General features: G+C 47.6%; 2 protein-coding genes across 5 annotated transcripts in view; both read left to right on the top strand.

The window, feature by feature from the left end:
- LOC127056297 (uncharacterized) overlaps positions 1–16,619 on the top strand; it is a 100,722-nt gene extending 84,103 nt beyond the window's left edge. The window contains exon 2 of the mRNA XM_050963949.1: positions 12,768–16,619. Coding sequence (XP_050819906.1) covers positions 14,143–15,108 — 966 coding nt within the window. The 5' untranslated portion in view covers positions 12,768–14,142 and the 3' untranslated portion in view covers positions 15,109–16,619. The remainder of the gene's footprint in view (positions 1–12,767) is intronic.
- ACAP2 (ArfGAP with coiled-coil, ankyrin repeat and PH domains 2) overlaps positions 1–22,756 on the top strand; it is a 138,735-nt gene that overhangs the window by 101,176 nt on the left and 14,803 nt on the right. For all 4 annotated transcript variants that reach the window (XM_050963911.1, XM_050963909.1, XM_050963908.1 and 1 more), the window contains 4 exons: positions 2,895–3,079; positions 3,894–3,986; positions 17,360–17,547; positions 17,854–17,963. In XM_050963911.1, coding sequence (XP_050819868.1) covers positions 2,895–3,079; positions 3,894–3,986; positions 17,360–17,547; positions 17,854–17,963 — 576 coding nt within the window. The remainder of the gene's footprint in view (positions 1–2,894; positions 3,080–3,893; positions 3,987–17,359; positions 17,548–17,853; positions 17,964–22,756) is intronic.

Below are 22,756 nucleotides of genomic sequence, written 5' to 3'. Positions count from 1 at the left end.
CACAGCGCTGTAGCACTGTCCACACCGCTGCTTTTGTCGGTGAAAGTTATGTCGGTCAGGAGTGCAATTATTTTCACACCCCTCACCAACAAAAGTTTTCCCGATGAAAGTACTAGTGTAGACAAAGCCTTACTTTGGCCTCCTCCACTTTATCTTCATCTCCCACCAGTTCTCCTGTTGATTAATTTATCTCTCAGTTCCTTCTCTGCCACCATCTCTTTGCTGCTGACAGCATTTGTTATGACCCTAGCTCTCCTGGCATAGCTGCTATATCTAGGGTGACCAGATCACAACACCAAAATATCAGGGCACATTGGGGTGATGTCAGCCCCACCCACAGTCCACCCCCGCTTCTCCCAGGCTCCGCCCCAGGTACCCTCCCCACCGCGTCCGCCCTTCTTCATCCCCTGGTCCCCTGCTGGCTTGCTGCGTCCCTCCTCACTGCCCCCACCCACCGCTTGCTTGCCCCTTCTCCCTCCCCACCCACTGCTCGCCTCTTTGCCCTCCCCACCTGCCGCTCACCCCATGGCACCGACTTCTCTTCTGCCAGGTGGGTGCTCGCCCACCCCCGCCTCTTCCCACCCAAGAATCTGCCCTTGCTCTGCCCCCATTCCACTCCCTTCCCCCAAGTCCCCACCCCTGCCCTGCCTCTTCTCCACCTCCTCCCCGAGCTTGCCACATCCCTGGTCCTTCCCCCTTCCTCCTGGAAAGCACTAAGCACTGCCAAACAGCTCTTAGGTGGCAGGAAGCGCTGGCGGGCAGGGGGAAGTGGGGAATGCAGTGCACGGGAGGGAGGGGGGGAGAAGGAGGCAAGGAGAGGGGAACTTGGCTGCAATTTTTCCCTGTGGGTACTCCAGCCCCGGAGCACTCATAAGGTCAGCACCTCCCTCCCACACACCTCCTTACCTTAATATCGGGACAAATGGCTTCCTGATTGTACAGTGATAGGGACACGGGACAAAGGGTTAAATATCAGGATAGTCCTGATTTTATCGGGACATCTGGTCACCCTAGTTATCTCCAGCCAGTTGCTCCCTCCCAGCATTCCTTCCCTTGTTCTTTTCCTTCTGGAGCTCTCACACTGTCTCCAGCAAAGCTACTGTATCTCATACCCTCTCCTCCTGCCGTTGTGAACATGTGACTGGTCCCCGGGATGCAGTTTGCACAGATCCTTCTGGTGCCCCCACTGCCAAGGACACTGTTGCCTTCTTTTGACCCTTTCAGCTTTTCTTTATTTTTCTGCCCTGTCCAAATCCTTGCCTTACTCCTTCAGGAGGCCGTCATTGGCCATCCTTCTCCTGCACTGATGCAGATTTCCTAGTTTTCCCCTTTTCTCAGTCCCCAGCCCTTAAGCTGAGGAACTTCAACTTTTAGGCTGATGACAATCTGACTCCAGGGCTACTCAATTCCTTGCCTGCAGCTATGAAATACACCCCTACCAATTATCTCTGCCACTCCATGACTGACCACCTCCTCACAAAACACTGCTCCTTCCTGAGGCCTCTGTGTCAGAGTTCCCTCTCTCATTGCAACCATTCAGTGCTGGTCCCCTTCCCCCACTCTACTCCTTCAGGCATGGTGACTATTCTCTGCTGCTCTTGCTTTCTCTTTCCTTCTCAGAGCTCCCTCCTCTCCTGACTCCATGGCTGTGGCCTTCAGCTCCACCTTACCTAGATGTGGCTTCTTGATTCCTGGCATCCACTATTCTAGCTGCCAAAACTAACACCAGCCCTGGATCTTTCCCTGCTCTCACTCTACAAAGTACCACTAGTGGAAGTCTCGTGGAAAATTTCGTTCTCTTTCATCAGTGCTGCTTTGTTCCTTGCCCCATACAGTACTTCCTTTCTGTCCTCTTTTTTTATTCTCCACCACACATTCACTCTAGCTTCTTCTCAAAAACCTTCAAGTAGATATTTCTGATCCTGCCACTCTGTCTCCTCTCATTCCTCACCATGAAGCATGGGTAAAGCTGTCCCCAATCATATATAATAGGTCTCCAATCTTTCATTCTGTGGGCCACTTTATAAGAGAGCTCTTTGTAGAACACTTCCATACCCAAATTCCAGTTCCCTGCTGCGTGTTCTTACACAGTTCATACTATGGACCTCCACGCTTTGCAGATCACTCATGGTGCATGGATGCTAGAAAACCACTGCTGCAGGATGCTTGACATCATTCCCACTAGTGTTTTAGCTATTCTTCAGTAACTCCAGTGATGATGGTTTCATCAACACTTTCATTTATTCCTGTACTTGATTGCTCTTCCTTAGCTTGTTCCTGAAAGGTGGCTGAAAAATAAAATTACCTGTTTGTCTCGGCCACAAATGCGGTATGTATCTGGTGATGGCACCCTGAGGTCAGGGAAGAGAGCATTTCAGTGTAGGTTATGCCACCGCTGCTTACTTTTCACCAACCATCATTCATCACTCACATGTCCAGTCCTTATTTCTTAACTTTCCCAGGCATAACATTAATATTTATGTAAAAATCTAAATGGACAGTATTTTATTAAGTTGCTGCTACATGTATAAAGATACAGTATGCATCTGTTTCTAAAGTATGACACACTATCATGGGAGTGTAAGCTATTGTAAATACGGAATTTGGGTTTCTTACAACTTTTTGTTCATTCACTCAGCATTCTCAAAAACTCTTCTCTTGGGCTGAAACGGATGCAGGCTTTCTTCCAGAGCAAACTTTAAATCTGTTCAAGAATTTTGCATTTCAGAGAGCTGGAAAATATTGTCTTCAGCTTTCTTAAAAAAATCATTTTACATGCAAATAACTCAGAGGCTGAACTGCAATACTTGGATAATGGTTTTCATCTGAATATGTGCACCACTTATTGTATTCAGTAATGTTAATGTAACTTCACTGATGTTTGTCTATGCCAGGCAGGAGAGAGAGGATTATATCAGAGCAAAATACGTGGAAAGAAAATTTGTGGAGAGACAGCCTGTATCAGTATCTCCTCCTGAGCATGGAACAAAAGTTCGATCTCAAAGTCAGGAGGAAAATATGTACAACGTCCCTGAAAAATCACCTTTGGCAGGTGAACAAGTCACAGCTTCTCCCACAGGTATTTACAGCCCTCTAGCCTGTATCTATTAGCATGTTCTTTTAAAATGTGTTACTGGTGGTATTCTCTTTACTGAGATGGCAATTCAGTAAATAAAAACAGAACTGGGTCTCAGTTGTTCAGTCTTTTTCAGAGACTCAGGGGAAAAGTAATATTTGCCCTGGAGTGTGTTTGATTTTAAGGGGGAGGAGCATCTTAAATTCAGAAATGTACTAACCACAGTCTTTCCTCCCTATTTTTATCCTCCTAAACTTTCCCATTAACTTCTTCCTGCCCTATCCCCTCCTTGCTGCCTGCTTTGTGCTTTGCTAACTTGCATGTCCCCAGCGGTTGCTGTAAGTAGCGACGAGGTGAGGCGGGAGTCTCTGTTCTGTCCTGATGAGCTAGATTCACTCTTCTCCTACTTTGATACCTCTTCAAAACTGCGTAGTAGTAAGTACTACTCTCATGATGGGTTCAGCATCTGCACTCATCGTCCATTTTGTGGTGTGGCCATCTCTCTATCCGTAGTCCATTGTCTCCAAGCTATTGCATTGCTTCATGTTTCCATGAAATAATGTAAGCTTTTGATTTATCCTGACCTCTTTCCTTTTTATAAAATGGTTGCAGCTTGAACCACTGTCTGGATCAAAAGTGCAGTTTCAGATTATTTCTTTGAATACATAGAAATATTGACTAGTTACCACTGTTCCCTTAAAAATAACTGGTAGTCAATTCAGGACTAAGTGTAAGAGCTTGCTTTACTTTCATGTTGTCTGTGAGAGGTGGGTACCTTGGGAGCGTGAATTCTAATACATTTTTTTCCTACAAACAGTAAGAAACAATGACAGTGGGACCCAGCACAGTGCCGATGACAGTAGAGAACACCTCGCTGCCACCATCTCCACAAACAGTTTGTATGAGCCAGGTCCGTTTGATCTAGCACTTAAAGATGGGACTTAAATGATTTCTTTTTCTGATGAAAAACATGCTAGCAAAAAGCAGACTGAGACTTGCTGGTCCCAGTAAATACTAGTGTATTACTAAGATTTTCCCCTTTCTATTCCAAGTGCCATTTTAATATAGCTAGTAATTCCTGTGAGTGAGCAGCAGTATCGTCTTTCACCCATTTTCCCTGTCTGCTATCCATTCTGCCTCTCAAGTGTGGTAGCAGGAAGGTAGCTGAATGCTTCTAAATCCAACTGGAAGATGTTTTTCTGTCTCGGATAATACCAAACTGGAATTTCTTTTTACAGCATTTACAGCAGTGCTGTTTTGACTGTTCTTTGAAGGAAGGCTTCTGGCATTAAAGACTTACATCTCTAGTTAACCACCATTCATAAAAATTGCAAATAGGTGTCCAGAGGAACATCTATACATGGCTGAATATATTTTGCATCCATGTAGATGGAATTCTGACTTACTCAGAAACAATGGGAACTTAATGACTGTACAGTTTTTGTTGGAGTCCAAATGCAGAGCAATGAAACAATCAGAGTTGGGAGTTCCTTTAAAAGTTGCTCTTGTTTCCCCAAGATACCTCCATTAGCCTAGCCAGTAAAAACGGAAGGGTTTTCGGTACTGTCATTGGGTGGTCTGTGCCTGAAGCACTCTGCTGCAGCATGATGAGCACACTTGCCTGATTTTGCCCCTGCAGACTCTGTAGAAATAGTCTGAGAGTCTTTCTGAGGACAAACAACCCTTGCGGAAGACCCATGCGCATAAATCATAACAAAATGTTCCATATGCCAGAATTTCCCCAGCATTGTCCAAACGGTTCGTGCAACACACAGCTCCAGCTCCCCTCACGAGGTCTCAGCCCTCTGGTGCGGCCCTGGTGCCCTTCACCAGGCCCCAGTCCACACTTCCATATGGAGTGCAACTCCGCTCTTCTCAGCAAGTACCTGGCAGCATCTGTCACTCTCCGTAGCCCTCTCATGGTTTCCCTGGGTCCAACTCTCCAGCATGGAGCCATGAGCCAATGAGCCTCTCCCCTGCTTTCAAGCCCTGGCTCTCTGGCTTCAGGGACAGACTAGCAAACCTCGGTTGCTGCTCTCTTTGCTTTCAGCTTCTTTCTGGGACCATCCGACAGCCCTGATCCTTAGCAGCTCTCACCTGTCCTTGACTCCCACTCAGGCAGCTGATTCGTCAGCTCTCTGTGCATCTCTCTAGTCTGTTAGGGCTCGTCTACACCGGCAATTAACAGCACTGCACCTTTCTCGCTGAGGGTGTGAAAAAACACCCCTCTGAGAGCAGCAAGTTGCAGTGCTGTAAAGTGCCAGTGTAGACAGCGCCACAGCGCTGGGAGCCACACCCCTTGTTGAGGTGGGTTTTCAGAGCGGTTTTTCTCCCAACGCTGCCCTGTGACCACACAAGGCACCCTAATGCGCTGCTGCAGCCCTTTAGTGTTGCCAGGGTAAATTCGCCCTTGTAGCTCCAGGTGCTGCCCCACCCTCGTGATTGGCTAAATGGGCATGTTGCCCTGAGGGAAGAGTCACTTCCTACTCCCAGAAAGTGGTGGTCTGGTCAGATGTGCTTCAGTCTGGAAACACATGTCACAATATACCTGTAGGGCAGAGAGACCAGGGCAGCAGCTGCAGCAGGAAGGCTGCTGTATGGTTGGAGGGGAAGGACAAGAGCCATTCAGCTCTCCTCCCTCCCCCAGCCCCCAACGCTGTGCTGAAAGATGACACCTGGAGGCAGAGAAGCCTTTTCCTCTTCTTCTGCCCCTTCAGCTCCCGTACACTTTCCATATCTGCTCTGGGCTGTGTGTGTTTGGGAGTGGGGCGGGGCGGGCGGTGGTATTACAGACCATCCAAGTTACGTCTTCCTGCCGCTGTTCACCTGGAGCCCAGAGTATGCTTGTTCTTGGCAGTCTGGGCTGATCAAACGTTCCCCTGCTGAAATGGAGGGGCGGGGGGCAGTCCCGGGTTCCAGGCCATCTTTTTTAGCACAGTCCAATAGCATTTTGCAGCAATTCTGGCTGGGATATAGGGCTGTCAGTAAACCCTTTGCACCAGAAGGGAGCAGACTCAGGTTGTGTCTACACTGCACTTTCATCAGTAAAACTTGTCTGTCAGAGGTGTGAGGAAAAACACATCTCTGACCAGCAAAAGTTTTACTGATGAAAAGTGCTGGTGTGGACAGCGCTCTGTTGGCAGGAACGCACCTCCCGCTGCCAAGCCTCCACCCCTCGCTGGGAGTGGTTTTATTTTGTTCTCCTGCCGACAAAGAGTGGCTGCACTGCATGTCTTACCGTGCAAGGCTTTAGCGGCACAGCTGTGCTGCTGTAAGGTGCGCAGTGTAGACACAGCCTTAGAAATCTTCTCATGATGCCTGCATTGCTGAAACATATCAGGCATCATTTTGGCAACATGAATGCTACTCTTACTTTTGTTCACTTAATCACCAAAGATACCAGTCATAGTTGTTTCCCACCTGATGGATCTGTGTGTCTGATATTCAGACAGCTCAGATTTCTGAATGTCCATGTGTCTGAAGATGGGCTACCCCTTGCTGCGATGGTGAAGGATACAGCAGCCAGCCACTGCTCTGCCATGCCATCGCCTCCCCAGCCCCTGGATGGAACTGGAAGCTGCCTTCAGCGCTTGAGGCTGACTTGCCCTTTGCTTGCTGATCTCGGATGACTTGGTTGCTTTCTCTGTAATTCTTTTGTCAGTTAATTGCTGACTGAGGGCATGTCTACACTTTTTGCGCAAAAACTGTGGGAGCGTCTATACTTGCCAATGACTTTTTGTGGTGAAACTCTGAAGTTTCACCGTAAAAAGAGAACCACCTCCACAAGCGCCGTACAGCTTTTTGCGGTGATATGCAAGTGAAGACATGTTCTTCCTGTTTACAGAGCTTTTAGCCTCCGCAGGATATCCCACAATGCCTAGGTGACCACTCTGGCCAGCAGCTCTGCTGCTCTGATGCCTGGTAAACGGACATCTGCCCCTCCCCCTATAAAGCCCTGGGAACTTTGAAACTCCCCTTCCTGTGTTCTTGGCAAGTGCTCACTTATTTGGCCAGGTGACCATACCTGCTCCATGGAGCAAATGATACCCTGCTTGGAGCAATGCTGAGCTCCGGGAGCTGATCAGTGTTTGGGGAGAGGAGGCTGTGCAGGGACCCAGGATGCCCTGTGATCACCCACCCCGATTCCCACAAGACCAGTCGTCAAAATGGAGAGAGCTGCCCTCAGTGCGCTGCTCTCCTAGGATGGAAGTGCTGCACATGTGAATACTCTGACGCCTGAGGAATTAAGTGAGTACACAGGCCAGTGCTTCACTGTCCCCGGTTCTCTATCACCTGTGACGCTTACAGCGCAAAAACTCTGCAAGTGTAGACCTATCTTTAAAAGAACGAGGAGTGCTTGTGGCGCCTTAGCGACTAACACATTTATGGTGGGATGGAAATTGTTGAAATCATGAAGTTGATGGATTTCCACTTCATACAGCTAAATGCAGTGCCTTGCATGGTGACAGGTTTCAGTGGTAGCCGGGTTAGTCTGTATCAGCAAAAAGAATGAGGAGTGCTTAGTTTTCTTTTATTTACAAGCCTGACTGCTAGAGTGAGGCCAGGCTCAGCCAGTGTGATGAGACTTCGATGTGCTGTGTGTCTGTGATGCGTCTTATTTGTTGGGGCTTTTTTAGATCGTTTCAGTTCTGATCGTTGGTTTGTTACACTTGGAGAATGACGCCAGCGGTTGAGCGGTGTCACCCAGGTACAGGTCATAGCCTCCAGTGCCTGTATTGGATTGGCATGTAGGATCGCCTCTTGCAGTCAGATCCTGGAGGGAATGCCGTTTTGCAGCAAGCCTCCCCAATGCATCCCGTAAGTTAACACCAGTATGGTGCACTGAGCCTCAGGGAAGGAGCCCTGGAACCATGACTAACTCTCTGGGTTGGAAAGTGGTGCTTCAGAGCAGAGCTGGCTTGATAGGCCCAGAAGCACTGGTCAGCATCTTCATAGCTATTCTTTGTTCCATAGGTCAGAGCTGAAGGGCTGTGTCCGAGTATCATCTCTGAGTCTTGATGTTTCACCCTCTTAAACCTGCCTCAAGGTGTACGTCAAGGCTGCTTCTTCCTGTCATGCACCTCTCTTGTCTGGACTTCCCAGACAGGCCTTTTATTCACTTTAGTCTGCTCGGGGAATTGTGCAGGTCGTCGGACTAGATGATTGCAGTGCTCCCTTCTGGCCTTGGAATCTGTGCATCTCAGTGCATCCGTGTCACTAGTGTGGTTGCACCAAGGCATCTGGAATCTCTTGCATCCAGTCTTTCTTTTTTCCTTTAATTTGTCACAAGTATCTGTGAAAGTAAAATGAATTAAATTGTAAAAATAAGAATGGATTAAAGAAATGTATGTACCTTTAAGCAGAAATAAGAAATGTTGAAATGCAGGTGCCAGGAAAAGAAACATTAGGCATAAACAAGGGTGCTAATGGCGAAACATTAACAGAGGATGGGTAATAGTTAGTAAGGAAATAAGATATGCATGCCTAGCCCAGGTAAACTTACCAGATTCTGCTTCCTTTGTTATCTTGTTAAGTGCTCTACCTTTTATCTGTATAAATAAGATAGTTTGTGCCTTGCATGGTGCTCACGTTATCTGGGTGTATTAGCAGAGCGCTGTGCTAATAAAACAGAGTGGTCTGACAAACTGAGTGTCCTGAGTCTAACTTTGACAGATCCATATTCATGCCATGCTGAAGAGCTGTCTGACCTCTTTTTCCTTGTTATTCCCAACTAGACTTACAGCTTGAAAACTCTGTTATGCACTTTAGTCAGAGGGCAAGTCTGCAGCTGTTGCTCGACTAGCTCCTGTGCAGTGGAGTTGCAGGGTAGCCACATGCAATTCTCTTGTGTACAAAGCATCCTTGCGTGGACTCACTACCATGGCACAAATCCTGGTTTGTGCTATCTGCTCAACAACCATTTTCAGGGTTGAGTACAGAAACTCTGCTTCCAGGTAGTGCATGTGTGGTGGTTTGTTTTGTTTTGTTTTGTTTATTGGCATATTCAGAGCAATCTTACCTCTCTATTTAAAACTTCGCATTACTGTTTGTTTATGCATTATATTGACACTAGGTGTTTCCTTTGACATCTGTTTCTACTAGGTTAGCATAATAGCAAATTTCTGTATATTCTTCTTCCAGTGCTTGCTCATAGTGATTCCAATTAGGTGTGCGTGTGCCGTGTGCACGTTCGTCGGAAGATTTTTACCCTAGCAACACTCGGTGGGTTGGCTGGGTCGCCCCCTGGAGTGGCGCTGTTATGGCGCTAGATATATACCCCTGCCGACCCAATGGCCCCTCAGTTCCTTCCTATTGCCCGTTGGTCGTTGGAACAGTGGAGCGCGGCTTAGCTGATCTCCACTTCCCTAGCCTACTCGTAGTTCTTTACTAATAGTTGTGTATATAGTTCCAGTTTTACAGTTTGTTAGTTTCAGTCGTTTGTATATATAATTAGTGTATATAGTTGCGAGGGGATCGGGGATTAGCCCCTTCCCCCCCCATCCGGTACCAGGGCTCATGCCCGGGTCACTGGGATTCAAACCGTGCTTGGCCTGCCAAAAGCCGATGCCAATGGGAGATCCCCACAACTCCTGCCTTAAGTGCCTCAAGAAATCCCATCTCCCAGACAAGTGCCGGATCTGTAAGGCCTTTAAGCCGAGGACGAAGGAGGAGTGGGACTTTCATCTCAAACAGCTCCTGATGGAGGCAGCTCTTAGTCCAACGCCCTCGGCACCAAGCGCTGAACAGTCTACATCAGGGAGAAGCGCACTTTCGGCCCCGGATCACCCCGGTACTGCAAAGGCCCCCCGGCACCAACAGTCACCGATGTCAACTTGGCACCGTTCCCTGTCTCCGCGGGTCAGGAAGCATTATAAGGCTCCCGCTGCTTCGGTGCTGTCTGCACCACAGTCGGAGCACCCACCTAAGTCAGATCGCCTGGCACCGACACCTGCCGCGGCACCGCTAGCTTCGGCACCGTCAATTCCGGTCCTGCAAGGGCCGTCAAGTCCAGTGCCTGAAAGCTCCCCGGCTCATGCTGTGATCGAGCTCACTATCCTGTCTACCCCGGAGATCTTTTCCACGGCAAGGGATTTAATTGCAGTGACGGAGACCGCACTGCCTCAACCCCTGGCACCACCGGTGCGGGTCATTCAGTCTATTGGCAAGCCTGCCCTGCTGAGGTTGCCCTTTGTCGGCACTGCTGAGAGGCACTGTTCAAGATCTCGGTCCCGCCGGCGTTCTTGGTCCTGACGCTGCTCACAGACCCGGCATCGCTCTCCATCACGGTACCGGTCGCACTCGCTGCACCGCTCAGCGTCCCATTCGCCTGCCCAGTACTCCCAGTACTGATCCGGCTCCTGGCACTGCGCATCTCGCAGCCATTCCAAGTGAAGAGCTTCGAGATTCCGGTCGACCTCCCAGCACCGTTACTGTTGTAGGTCCCGGTCTCGTTCACGGTACCGTTACAGCTCCCTATACTGCTCTCCGGTGCCATCCTGAGAGAGACCAGCTAGAGACATGGCTCCTTCTCAGGATTGCTCAGCACCTCCTTGGCCGTCAGGACATACCTCGGTATCATCTGATGCTGGCAGCGTTTCCTGTGCAAAGGACCGTGATTTGGACGTGCCCAGCCGCATGTTCCAGGAGAGCCAAGGCCACAAGCAAGGCCCCCATCAGTGGTCATTCTGGACACCTTGGGCGTACCACCAAGCCCAAGGTGCTCCCCCAGATGCACCACGATCCATGCCATTGGAACACCGGGTAACAGAGGCGACCGTAAGTGACCCCCTCCTGCGGGTACGGATGAGGTTTCTGTTCCGCTGGCAGACACCCAGGCCCCACCTGAGCCTGACACCGCCCAAGAACAAGAGTCCCCGCAGGACCCTCTTGTCCCTGGCCTCTCCTTTTCCTCCTCTCCAGATGAGGCAGTGGCTGGGACATCCTCTTCCGGCCCTCCCCCAATTGACCTGAAGGCTCATCAGGACCTTCTGAGACAGATGGCTGAGAACATGAATCTTCAGGTGGAGGAGGTCCCAGAAATAGACGACCCAGTTGTGGACATTTTATCAGCTGACACCCCCACAAGAGTGGCCCTGCCTTATATTCGTACTGTTCAGGTGAATGCCAATACCATCTGGCAATCCCCAGCCTCCATCCATTACATGGGGGGTCACGAGCTGTCAGCCTCCACCCCAAACCCCACTTTGCCTCCAGCATTTATAATGTTAAGTTAAAGTTAAAAATCACTTAGAAAAGTTAGATGCCTGCAAGTCACCAGGGCCTGATGAAATGCATCCTAGAATACTCAAGGAGTTAATAGAGGAGGTATCTGAGCCTCTAGCTATTATCTTTGGAAAGTCATGGGAGACGGGAGAGATTCCAGAAGACTGGAAGGGGGCAAATATAGTGCCCATCTATAAAAAGGGAAATAAAAACAACCCAGGAAACTACAGACGAATTAGTTTAACTTCTGTGCCAGGGAAGATAATGGCGCAAGTAATTAAAGAAATCATCTGCAAACACTTGGAAGGTGGTAAGGTGATAGGGAATAGCCAGCATGGATTTGTAAAGAACAAATCATGTCAAACCAATCTGATAGCTTTCTTTGATAGGATAACGAGTCTTGTGGATAAGGGAGAAGGGGTGGATGTGGTATACCCAGACTTTAGTAAGGCATTTGATATGGTCTCGCATGATATCCTTATCGATAAACTAGGCAAATACAATTTAGATGGGGCTACTATAAGGTGGGTGCATAACTGGCTGGATAACCGTACTCAGAGAGTAGTTATTAATGGCTCCAATCCTGCTGGAAAGGTGTAACAAGTGGGGTTCCGCAGGGGTTTGTTTTGAGACCAGCTCTGTTCAATATCTTCATCAACGACTTAAATGTTGGCATAGAAAGTACGCTTATTAAGTTTGCAGACAATACCAAACTGGGAGGGATTGCAACTGCTTTGGAGGACAGGGTCAAAATTCAAAGTGATCTGGACAAATTGGAGAAATGGTCTGAGGTAAACCAGATGAAGTTCAATAAAGACAAATGCAAAGTGCTCCACTTAAGAAGGAACAATCAGTTTCACACATACAGAATGGGAAGAGACTGTCTAGGAAGGAGTATGGCAGAAAGAGATCTAGGGGTCATACTGGACCACAAGCTAAATATGAGTCAACAGTGTGATACTGTTGCAAAAAAAGCAAACGTGATTCTGGGATGCATTAACAAGTGTGTTGTAAACAAGACATGAGAAGTCATTCTTCCGCTCTACTCTGCGCTGGTTAGGCCTCAGCTGGAGTATTGTGTCCAGTTCTGGGCACCGCATTTCAAGAAAGATGTGGAGGAATCGGAGAGAGTCCAGAGAAGAGCAGCAAGAATGATTAAAGGTCTTGAGAACATGACCTATGAAGGAAGACTGAAAGAATTGGGTTTGTTTAGTTTGGAAAAGAGAAGACTGAGAGGGGACATGATAGCAGTTTTCAGGTATCTAAAAGGGTGTCATCAGGAGGAGGGAGAAAACTTGTTCACCTTATCCTCTAATGATAGAACAAGAAGCACTGGGCTTAAACTGCAGCAAGGGAGATTTAGGTTGGACATTAGGAAAAAGTTCCTAACTGTCAGAGTAGTTAAACAATGGAATAAATTGCCTAGGGAAGTTGTGGAATCTCCATCTCTGGAGATATTTAAGAGTAGGTTAGATAAATGTCTATTAGGGATGGTCTAGACAGTATTTGGTCCTGCCATGAGGGCAGGGGACTGGACTTGATAACCTCTCGAGGTCCCTTCCAGTCCTAGAGTCTATGAACCTATGAATCCTGTCCACAGCCAGGGGAGTAGAGCGGAAGTACATGGTACCCTCTAAAGGTTACGAGTATCTGTACGTGCACCCTGCTCCCTAGTCCTACAATCGTTTAACGAAAGGGAGCGCCATGGCCAGCAAGCTCCTGCTCCAAAGTCCAAGGAGGCTAGGTGCATGGACTATTGGGCCGCAAAGTATACTCTGCTGGAGGCCTCCAACTTAAGGTGGCAAACCAGCAAGCCCGACTCAGTCACTACAACTACAACACCTGAGCGGCGATGGAGCAATTGACGGAACTAGTTCCCCAAGACTCCCGCCAGGAGTTTGCAGCCCTCTTGGAGGAAGGAAAGAAGGTGGCAAGAACCTCTCTCCAAGCCTCACTGGACGCAGCCGACTCCGCAGCCAGGACTCTGGCTTCAGGAGTGGCCATGAGGAGAATATCATGGCTTCAGGTGTCAGGCCTTCCACCTGAGTTATAGCAAACTCTACAAGACTTGCCCTTTGAAGGCCAAGGGCTATTTTCCGAAAAGACTGACCCTAGGCTGCAAAGCCTAAAGGACAACAGGATAATCATGCGCTCGCTGGGAATGCACACCCCGGTGACCCAGCGCAGGTCCTTCTGTCCTCAGCCTCACCGCGCTTACCCCCCGCCTAGGCTGCGACAGGACTTCGGCAGAAGGCACGGCCTGGGGAATCGCAGAAGGCAGTCTGGGCCCCAAGGGGGTCAAAATCAGGGCTCCCCAAACCACCTACGGGACCCAAACCAAACTTTTGAAGAGACGCCCAAGGATGGCGCACAAGTTGTTTCCCAGGCTCCTTTTCCACCCGTCTACAACCGCCTTTCCCATTTCCTCCCTGTGTGGTCCCAGCTAACATCTGATCGTTGGGTCCTACGCACGGTGGAATTGGGATACCACCTTCAGTTTGTTTCGCCCCCACCTTCCCACCTCTCCTCCTCGTCCCTCTTCAGTGTCCCCTCTCAGAAGCAATTCCTCTTACAAGAGATACGGACGCTCCTTACCATGGGAGCTATAGAGGAGGTACCGAAAGACTTGAGGGGCAAGGGGTTTTATTCCTGCTACTTCCTAATCCCCAAGGCAAAGGGAGGTCTAAGACCGATCCTGGACCTGCGAGGACTCAACAAGTTCATGAAAAAGTTGAAGTTCCGCACGGGGTCACTGGGGACCATTATCCCATCATTGGAGACTGGTATTCCGCCATCGATATGAAGAACACGTATTTCCACATCACAATTTACCCACCACACAGATGGTACCTCCGTTTTGTGGTCAACCATCAACATTTTCAATTTACGGTCCTTCCATTCGGCCTTTCTGTGGCCCCACAAGTATTCACAAAATCCATGGCTGTAGTCACCGCCTCCATCTGTTGTCGAGTGCACATCTTCCCGTATCTCGACGATTGGCTCATTCGAGGGACCTCCGAGATGCAAGTGAGCTGTCATGTGGGCATCATCAAAGATCTCTTCAGGCGACTAGGCCTGATGATCAATATAGAGAAGTCCACTCTGGTTCCCACAGAGAGAATAGACTTCATTGGGGCAATCCTGGACTCCAATCTCGCCAGAGGCTGCCTACCACAGCCTCGGTTTCAGGCAATGGTAACAATTATTCAAGGCCTCCAAAACTTCCTGACAACCTCAGCTCACATTTGTCTCAGCCTCCTAGGCCACATGGCTGCCTGCACCTTCGTGACCAAACACACCAGACTACGCCTCCGTCCACTTCAAACTTGGCTCACCTCTGTATACTGGCCGGGCTGAGACATCCTAGGCTCCCTGGACCGGTGGCTGACTCCCATCCTGGTCTGTGTAGGGATGCCATTCCAGCCACCTCAATCTTCAATGATCCTAACCACGGACGCGTCATCTCTGGGTTGGGGTGCCCACCTCGAGGGTCTCCGCACTCAAGGCCTTTGGTCTGTTCAAGAACTAACCTTACATATCAATGTGCGGGAGCTGAGGGCGGTTCGACTCACGTGCCAGGTGTTTTTGGAGAGCGTCTCCAAGGCTGTTGTGTCTGTGTTCACAGACAACACAACGGCCATGTTTTACATAAACAAGCAGGGCGGAGCACGCTCCTCCCTCCTTTGTCAGGAAGCCATTCAGCTCTGGGACTTTTGCATAGCCCACTCGATTGGTCTGGTAGCATCCTTTCTCCCAGAAGTTCAGAACACCCTGGTGGATCACCTCAGCAGATCCTTCCTGTCTCATGAGTGGTCGATTCATCCGGACTTCATCCATTCTGTTTTCCGGAAGTGGGGCTTTCCTCACATAGACCTCAGATTCTCGCGAGAATCTGAGGTCTAAGTGCCATGGGTTCTGCTCCTTCCGGGGGTGCTCCCTGGGCTCCCTCTCAGATGCATTTCTGATACCATGGACAAACCATCTACTCTGCGCCTTTCCACCGTTCCTGCTGGTCCACAGGGTCCTGCTCAAGCTCTGCTGAGACAGGGCCCACTTGAACATGATTGCTCCCGCGTGGCCAAGGCAGCACTGGTACACCATGTTGTTCGACCTGTCGGTGGCCAACCCAATTCCCCTACTACTGTGCCCGGATCTCATAACTCTAACTCAGGACTACGGCAGACTTCACTGCCCAGACCTACAGTCTCTTCACCTCACAGCATGGTTGCTGCATGGTTAAGCCAGGCCGAGTTACGTTGCTCTGCCTCAGTACAACACGTACTCCTGGGTAGTAGGAAACCTTCCACAAGGTTGACATATCTGGCCAAGTGGAAGCGTTTCTCTTGTTGGTGCGCTCAGCGTAACACTGTTCCCACCCAGGTACAGTTCCTACTGTCTTGAACTACCTCTGGTCCCTGAAACAACACGGCCTAGCGGTTTCTTCAATAAAGGTGCATTTGGCAGCCATCTCTGCCTTCCACCCAGGGAAGAGTGGCCGTTCGGTCTTCTCTCACCCCATAGTTTCAAGGTTCCTCAAGGGCTTGGAACGTTTGTACCTCCAGGTCTGACACCTTGCCCCAACTTGGGACCTCAATCTAGTTTTAGCCAAGCTTATGGGTGCTCCCTTCGAGCCGCTAGCCACCTGCTCGGTGCTGTACCTGTCCTGGAAGACAGCATTCCTCGTACCCATTACATCGGCAAGACGAGTCTCCGAACTTCGGGCCCTCAGTGTGGATCCCCCATATACAGTGTTTCACAAGGACAAGGTACAACTGTGACCACACCCAGCCTTCCTCCCTAAAGTAGTATCGGCCTTCCATATTAATCAAGACATCTTCCTTCCTGTCTTCTTCCCGAAGCTGCACTCATCGTGCCGGGAACAGCAGCTGCACTCCCTAGACATCCGTAGGGCTCTCGCCTTTTATGTTCATCGAACAAAGCCCTTTTGGAAGACGCCCCAACTCTTCGTTGTGGTGGCAGAACAAATGAAGGGCCTACCTGTCTCCTTCCAGAGGATTTCATCTTGGGTGACGTTGTGCATCCGTACCTGCTATGACTTGGCTCACGTTCCGATGAGCCACCTCACCGCCCATTCTTCTAGGGCTCAAGCTTCATCTGCCACCTTCCTGGCCCATGTTCCCATCCAGGAGAGATGTCGTGCAGCTACCTGGTCCTTGGTTCACACCTTTGCGTCACATTACGCATTGGTACAACAGTCCAGGGATGGTGTGGCATTTGGCTCAGCAGTTCTACATTCTGCGACATCTCGCTCTGACCCCACCGCCTAGGTAAGGCTTGGGAGTCACCTAATTGGAATGGATATGAGCAAGCGCTCAAAGAAGAAAAGACGGTTACTCACCTTTGTAACTGTTGTTCTTCGAGATGTGTTGCTCATATCCATTCCAAACCCGCCCTCCTTCCCCACTGTCGGAGTAGCCGGCAAGAAGGGACTGAGGGGCTGTTGGATCGGCAGGGGTATATATCTAGCGCCATAACGACGCCACTCCAGGGGGCGACCCCGCCGACCCATCGAGTGTTGCTAGGGTAAAAATCTTCTGATGAACATGCACGCGGCGCGCACACACCTAATTGGAATGGATATCAGCAACACATCTCGAAGAACAACAGTTACAAAGATGAGTAACTGTCTTTTCCTAGTTAAGACTTTTGTATGGATGCATCCCTGGAGCTCTTCAGTTTCTTTTACAAGTTGTATCTTGGGAGGAAAAAAAAATTTCTTGGCTGTGATTCTTGTTCTCTGAAATTAGATACAATAGCTAGATTAATGAGCGATGTTCCACAAGTCCTAATAACTTGGTGGTTAGTAGTAGTTTTGAATGGAACCACAAAGTGACTTTTGTTGGCTGATGGAACTTAGCTGTGGCCATCTATGTTCCCTGATGGCAAGATGGTTCAGTGGCTCCAAACACTGTTCTGCAAAGTCGGAGCTGCCATGTGCCAGAGGCACGGATTTGCAGTGTGGAGTGATCTATTTCTGTATTCTAAGTGTCTGTAATTCTTGCTCTCAGAAGCTAATGAATACAGTCTTCTTCCTTTCAGAAAGAGAAAAGCGAGATTTTTCTGTGTTTCATGATTCGAAACAGCTTCATCCAGGACTGCAGCTGTATCGAGCTGCCTATGAGAAGAACCTTCCTGATATGGCAGAGGCATTGGCCCATGGAGCTGATGTAAACTGGGTCAATGCAGAAGAAAAGAAAGCAACACCACTGATCCAGGCAGTCTTGGGGGTATGTGAATTACTGCATCTTGATTCCTGGGGGGAAACAGTAGAAATATCTCAGGACAGGTGATAACAGCTAAGTATTTGCATTGCAATCTAATGATGGCATTTGATTTGTGGTACCAAAGTTAGCTATAAAATTACCTTCCTTTCTCAAAGTTCTCTGAACATTTCTCTGTTACTGACCTGGTTGAGACCATATACACTGCCAATACTAAAATGTGATATTTGAAGTCAAATCCTCCAAAGGCAGGATTTGGCCTTGGTTCTAAAGGGTTAAGCATTGAACTAGTCTTTTGTCTTTGCTCCTTAGGGCTCATTGGTTACTTGTGAGTTCTTACTGCAGAATGGTGCCAATGTAAACCATAGAGATGTGAAAGGGAGAGGACCACTACACCATGCCACAGTCTTGGGGCACACTGGGTAAGACACTGCTGCAGCACTTGTTGAACACCCATTCTTCCCTGTATTAGTTGATTTGCAAATATACTTCTTATGTTTTCAGCATTTCCTGGTATCTTAATATATGTTGAATAACTGAGTAGTTCTTCTTAAGGACATCCTGACTTGAACTGCACGGCCTCTTTCCAAACTAGCATTTTCATTCATTAACAAGCCAAGTATTGGACTGTAAAGGGCTAGACTGAAAAGCCCAGTGTCCTTTATGTATTAAACAATATTTTGAAATATGTCCCATGTTCTTCTATTACCAGTTGCTGCTAACTCCTGAGGGGCATCTGACGAAGTGGGTATTCACCCACGAAAGCTCATGCTCCAAAACGTCTGTTAGTCTATAAGGTGCCACAGGACTCTTTGCTGCTATACATATGCTTGAACTGCTGCCAAGAGACTGCCAGGCTTGCCAGAGTGTCACCTCATCCTGGGAGAGTTTTGACAAAGGGAAGAAAAGCCTAGTGCTTTCCCTAGTGTAGGTGAAGGGCCCCCAGTGCCAGGCAGCTGAACAGGATTTCAAAAAGCAACTCTCCACTGCTGCAAGCAGGCTCCCAACTCTAAAAACGCTTCAGCATCTACATTATATCTTGTTTTGTGCTGCTCAGTGGTTGTTCTTTCGCAACTGTAGGTGGGTGGCCAGATTTCTGGCATGTAAAATTAAAAAGATTGTAGAGGAGCTTTTAAACTAAGGGCTGAGGGAAACTGACAGGTGCGGAGGAGCAGCTGGTTCGGACAGAGACATCCCTTAGAGGAGGATTTATTAAAGAGGATATTCTGTATCCTAGTAAAGAAGAGAGGATAGAAGTTGATAAAATACAGGCAGGAAATGAAAAGAGACAGTAAGACAAAAAGAGGCCATTTAATTGTATCAGGTGAAGGCAGACAACTAAATGTTGACCAGTCTTACAAGTGCTTGTATACAAAAGCAAGAAGGCTAAATACTAAGATGGGTGAACTTGAGTGCCTGGTATTAAACTTTATTTTTTAGTAGTTTACGTTTAATACAGCACTGTACTGATTTGCCTTTTTTTTTTTTTTTTTTTTTTTTGTTGGGGGGGCAGGGTGGATGGGACTCTGCTGCTGCTCCCTGATTGTGTACTTCTGGTTCCAATGAGGTGTGTGGTTGACTGGTCAGTTTGTAACTCTGGGTTTCGTAACTCTGAGGTTCTGCTGTATAGGAATGATGGAGTAGGTTGCACTGATGGGAGTGGCACTCAGTGTGAAAGAAAGCTGAGTCAAATATAGTAAAAATATTAAATGAATCAAACTGTACCATAGAATCTCCTGGCATTTCTATCCGTAGCTTGAACAATAAGAGTATAGCAGTAGGACCAGACCAGTGATTGTGAAATGCTCAGGGAGGTTAGAGAGACTCCAAAAAACCCCAAGCACCCCCAATAATAATGGGCGATTTCAACTGTCTCCATATTGTTGAGGAGCGTGTCACCTCAGGGCAGCATGCAGAGATAAAATGTCTAGACATCATTAATGGAGCAGCTAGTTCTGGATGCCACAAGAGGAGAGGCAATTCTTGATTTAGTCCTAAGTAGTGCATAGGATCTGGTCCAAAAGGTGAATATAGCTGGACCGCTTGGTAACAGCAACCATAATGTAATTAAACTTAACGTTGTTGTAGAGGAGAAAATGCCAAAGAAACCCACCACAGTAGCATTTAACTTCAAAAAAGGGAACACCACAAAAATAAGGTGGCTAGTTACACAGACTCATAGACTCATAGATTCTAGGGTCAGAAGGGACCAATGTGATCATCTAGTCCGACCCCCTGCACAAAGCAGGCCACAGAAGCCTACCCATCCACTTCTATAACAAACCCCTAACCTATGTCTGAGTTATTGAAGTCTTCAAATTGTGGTTTGAAGACCTCAAGCTGCAGAGAATCCACCAGCAAGTGACCCATGCCCCACGCTGCAGAGGAAGGTGAAAAACTTCCAGGGCCTCTGCCAGTCTGCCCCAGAGGAAAATTCCTTCCCGACCCCAAATATGGCGATCAGCTAAACCCTGAGCATGTGGGCAAGACTCACCAGCCAGCACTCAGGAAAGAATTCTCTGCAGTAACTCAGATCCCATCCCATCCAACATCCCATCACCGACCACTGGGCATACTTATCTGCTGATAATCAAAGATCAATTGCCAAAATTAGGCTATCCCATCATACCATCCCTTCCATAAACTTATCAAGCTTAATCTTAAAGCCAGATATGTCTTTTGCCCCCACTACTCCCCTTGGAAGGCTGTTCCAGAACTTCACTCCTCTAATGGTTAGAAACCTTCGTCTAATTTCAAGTCTAAACTTCCTAGTGTCCAGTTTATAGCCATTTGTTCTTGTATCTACATTGGTACTAAGCTTAAATAATTCCTCTCCCTCCCTAATATTAATCCCTCTGATATATTTATAAAGAGCAAGCATATCCCCCCTCAGCCTTCTTTTGGCTAGACTAAACAAGCCAAGCTCTTTGAATCTCCTTTCATATGACAGGTTTTCCATTCCTCGGATCATCCTAGTAGCCCGTCTCTGAACCTGTTCCAGTTTGAATTCATCCTTCTTAAACATGGGAGACCAGAACTGCACACAGTATTCCAGGTGGGGTCTCACCAGTGCCTTATATAACGGTACTAACACCTCCTTATCTTTGCTGGAAATACCTCGCCTGATGCATGCTAAAACCACATTAGCTTTTTTCACGGCCATATCACACTGGCGGCTCATAGTCATCCTGTGATCTACCAATACCCCAAGGTCCTTCTCCTCCTCTGTTGCTTCCAACACCAGTCCCCAATGTATATCTAAAGTTCTTATTATTAATCCCTAAGTGCGTGACCTTGCACTTTTCACTATTAAATTTCATCCTATTACTATTACTCCAGTTTACAAGGTCATCCAGATCTTCCTGTATGATATCCCGGTCCTTCTCCGTGTTAGCAATACCCCCCAGCTTTGTTTCATCCGCAAACTTTATTAGCACATTCCCGTTTTTTGTGCCAAGGTCAGTAATAAAAAGGTTAAATAAGATTGGTCCCAAAACCCATCCTTAAGGAACTCCACTAGTAACCTCCTTCCAGCCTGACAGTTCACCCTTCAGTACGACCCGTTGTAGTCTCCCCTTTAACCAGTTCCTTATCCACCTTTCAATTCTCATATTGATCCCCATCTTTTCCAATTTGACTGATAATTCCGCATGTGGAACCGTGTCAAATGCCTTACTGAAATCGAGGTAAATTAAGTCTACCGCATTTCCTTTGTCTAGATAATTTGTCACCTTCTCAAAGAAGATCAGGTTGGTTTGGCACGATCTAAATCCATGTTGTAATTTGTCCCAATTACCATTGACCTCAATGTCCTTAACTACTTTCTCCTTCAAAATTTTTTCCAAGACCTTACATGCTACAGATGTCAAACTAACAGGCCTATAATTACTCGGATCACTCTTTCTCCCTTTCTTAAAGATAGGAACTACGTTAGCAATTCTCCAGTCGTATGGTACAACCCCTGAATTTACCGATTCATTAAAAATTCTCGCTAACGGGCTTGCAATTTCATGCACCAGTTCCTTTAATATTCTCGGATTAAGATTGTCTGGGCCCTCCGATTTTGTCCCATTAAGCTGTTCAAGTTTGGCTTCTACCTCAGATGTGGTAATATCCGCCTCCATATCCTCATTCCCGTTTATCATACTTCCATTACCCCTAAGCTCCTCATTAGCCTTATTAAAGACCTGAGAAATTAAGGAGTCCCAAGCTGCATGGAATTTTTTTTTTAACATCAGAGTAGAGGTGCAAAGTGTATGTATACGGGGGGTGGGGTGGGGAGAGAACCCCCCTTCCCCCCCCCCCCCCCAAAAAAAGCCACCATGGTTAAAGAGAGTAAAAGAGGCAGTTAGAAGCAGAGAGGTATCCTTTTAAAATTGGAAGTAAAATCCTACTGAGGAAAATAAAGGAACATAAACTCTAATGATTCAAGTGTACAAGTATAATTAGGCAGGCCAAAAAAGAATTTGAAGAGCAACTAGCAAAAGAGAAAAATTTAATGGCAAAAGTTTGTTTTAAGAAGATTAGAAGTAGGAAGCCTGTCAAACAATCAGTGGGGCTTCCAGACGATTGAGAAGCTAAAGGAGCACTCAAGGAAGATGAGGCCATTGCGAAGAAGCTAAAAAAAATTCTTTGCATTGGTCTTCACTGTAGAGAATGTGAGAGAGTGTCCCACACCTGAGACCTTTTTTAGGTGAAGAATCTGGGGAGCTGTCCCAGATTGAGGGGTCAGTAGAAGACGTTTTGGAATAAATTGATAAATTAAACAGTCATAAGTCACCAGGACCAGATTGTATTCACCCAAGAGTTCTGAAGGAACTCAAACTAACTTTGGTGTGTAACCTATCACTTAAATCAACCTCTGTACCAGATGACTGGCAGATAGCTAATGTAACATCAATTTTTTAAAAAGGCTCCAGAGTCGATCCTGGTAATTTCAGGCCAGTGAGTTTAACTTTGGTACCAGGCAAATTGCTTGAAAGTACAGTAAGTAAAATAGAGACAGATGAAGAAATGGTGGAAGAGTCAATGCAGCTTTAGTAAAGGGAAATTATTTTTCACCGATCTCTTAAAATTTTCTGAGGGGGGTCAGCAGACGTTGGACAAGGGTGATCCAGTGGCTATAGAATACTTGGACTTTCAGAAAGCCTTTGACAAGATTCCTCACCAAATGCTCTTAAGCAAAGTCATGGGATAAGGCAGAAGGTCCTCTGAT

Source organism: Gopherus flavomarginatus, chromosome 8 (assembly GCF_025201925.1).
Source record: "Gopherus flavomarginatus isolate rGopFla2 chromosome 8, rGopFla2.mat.asm, whole genome shotgun sequence".
NCBI classification, from domain to species: domain Eukaryota; kingdom Metazoa; phylum Chordata; order Testudines; family Testudinidae; genus Gopherus; species Gopherus flavomarginatus.
This window is presented reverse-complemented; position numbering and strand designations above follow the sequence as displayed.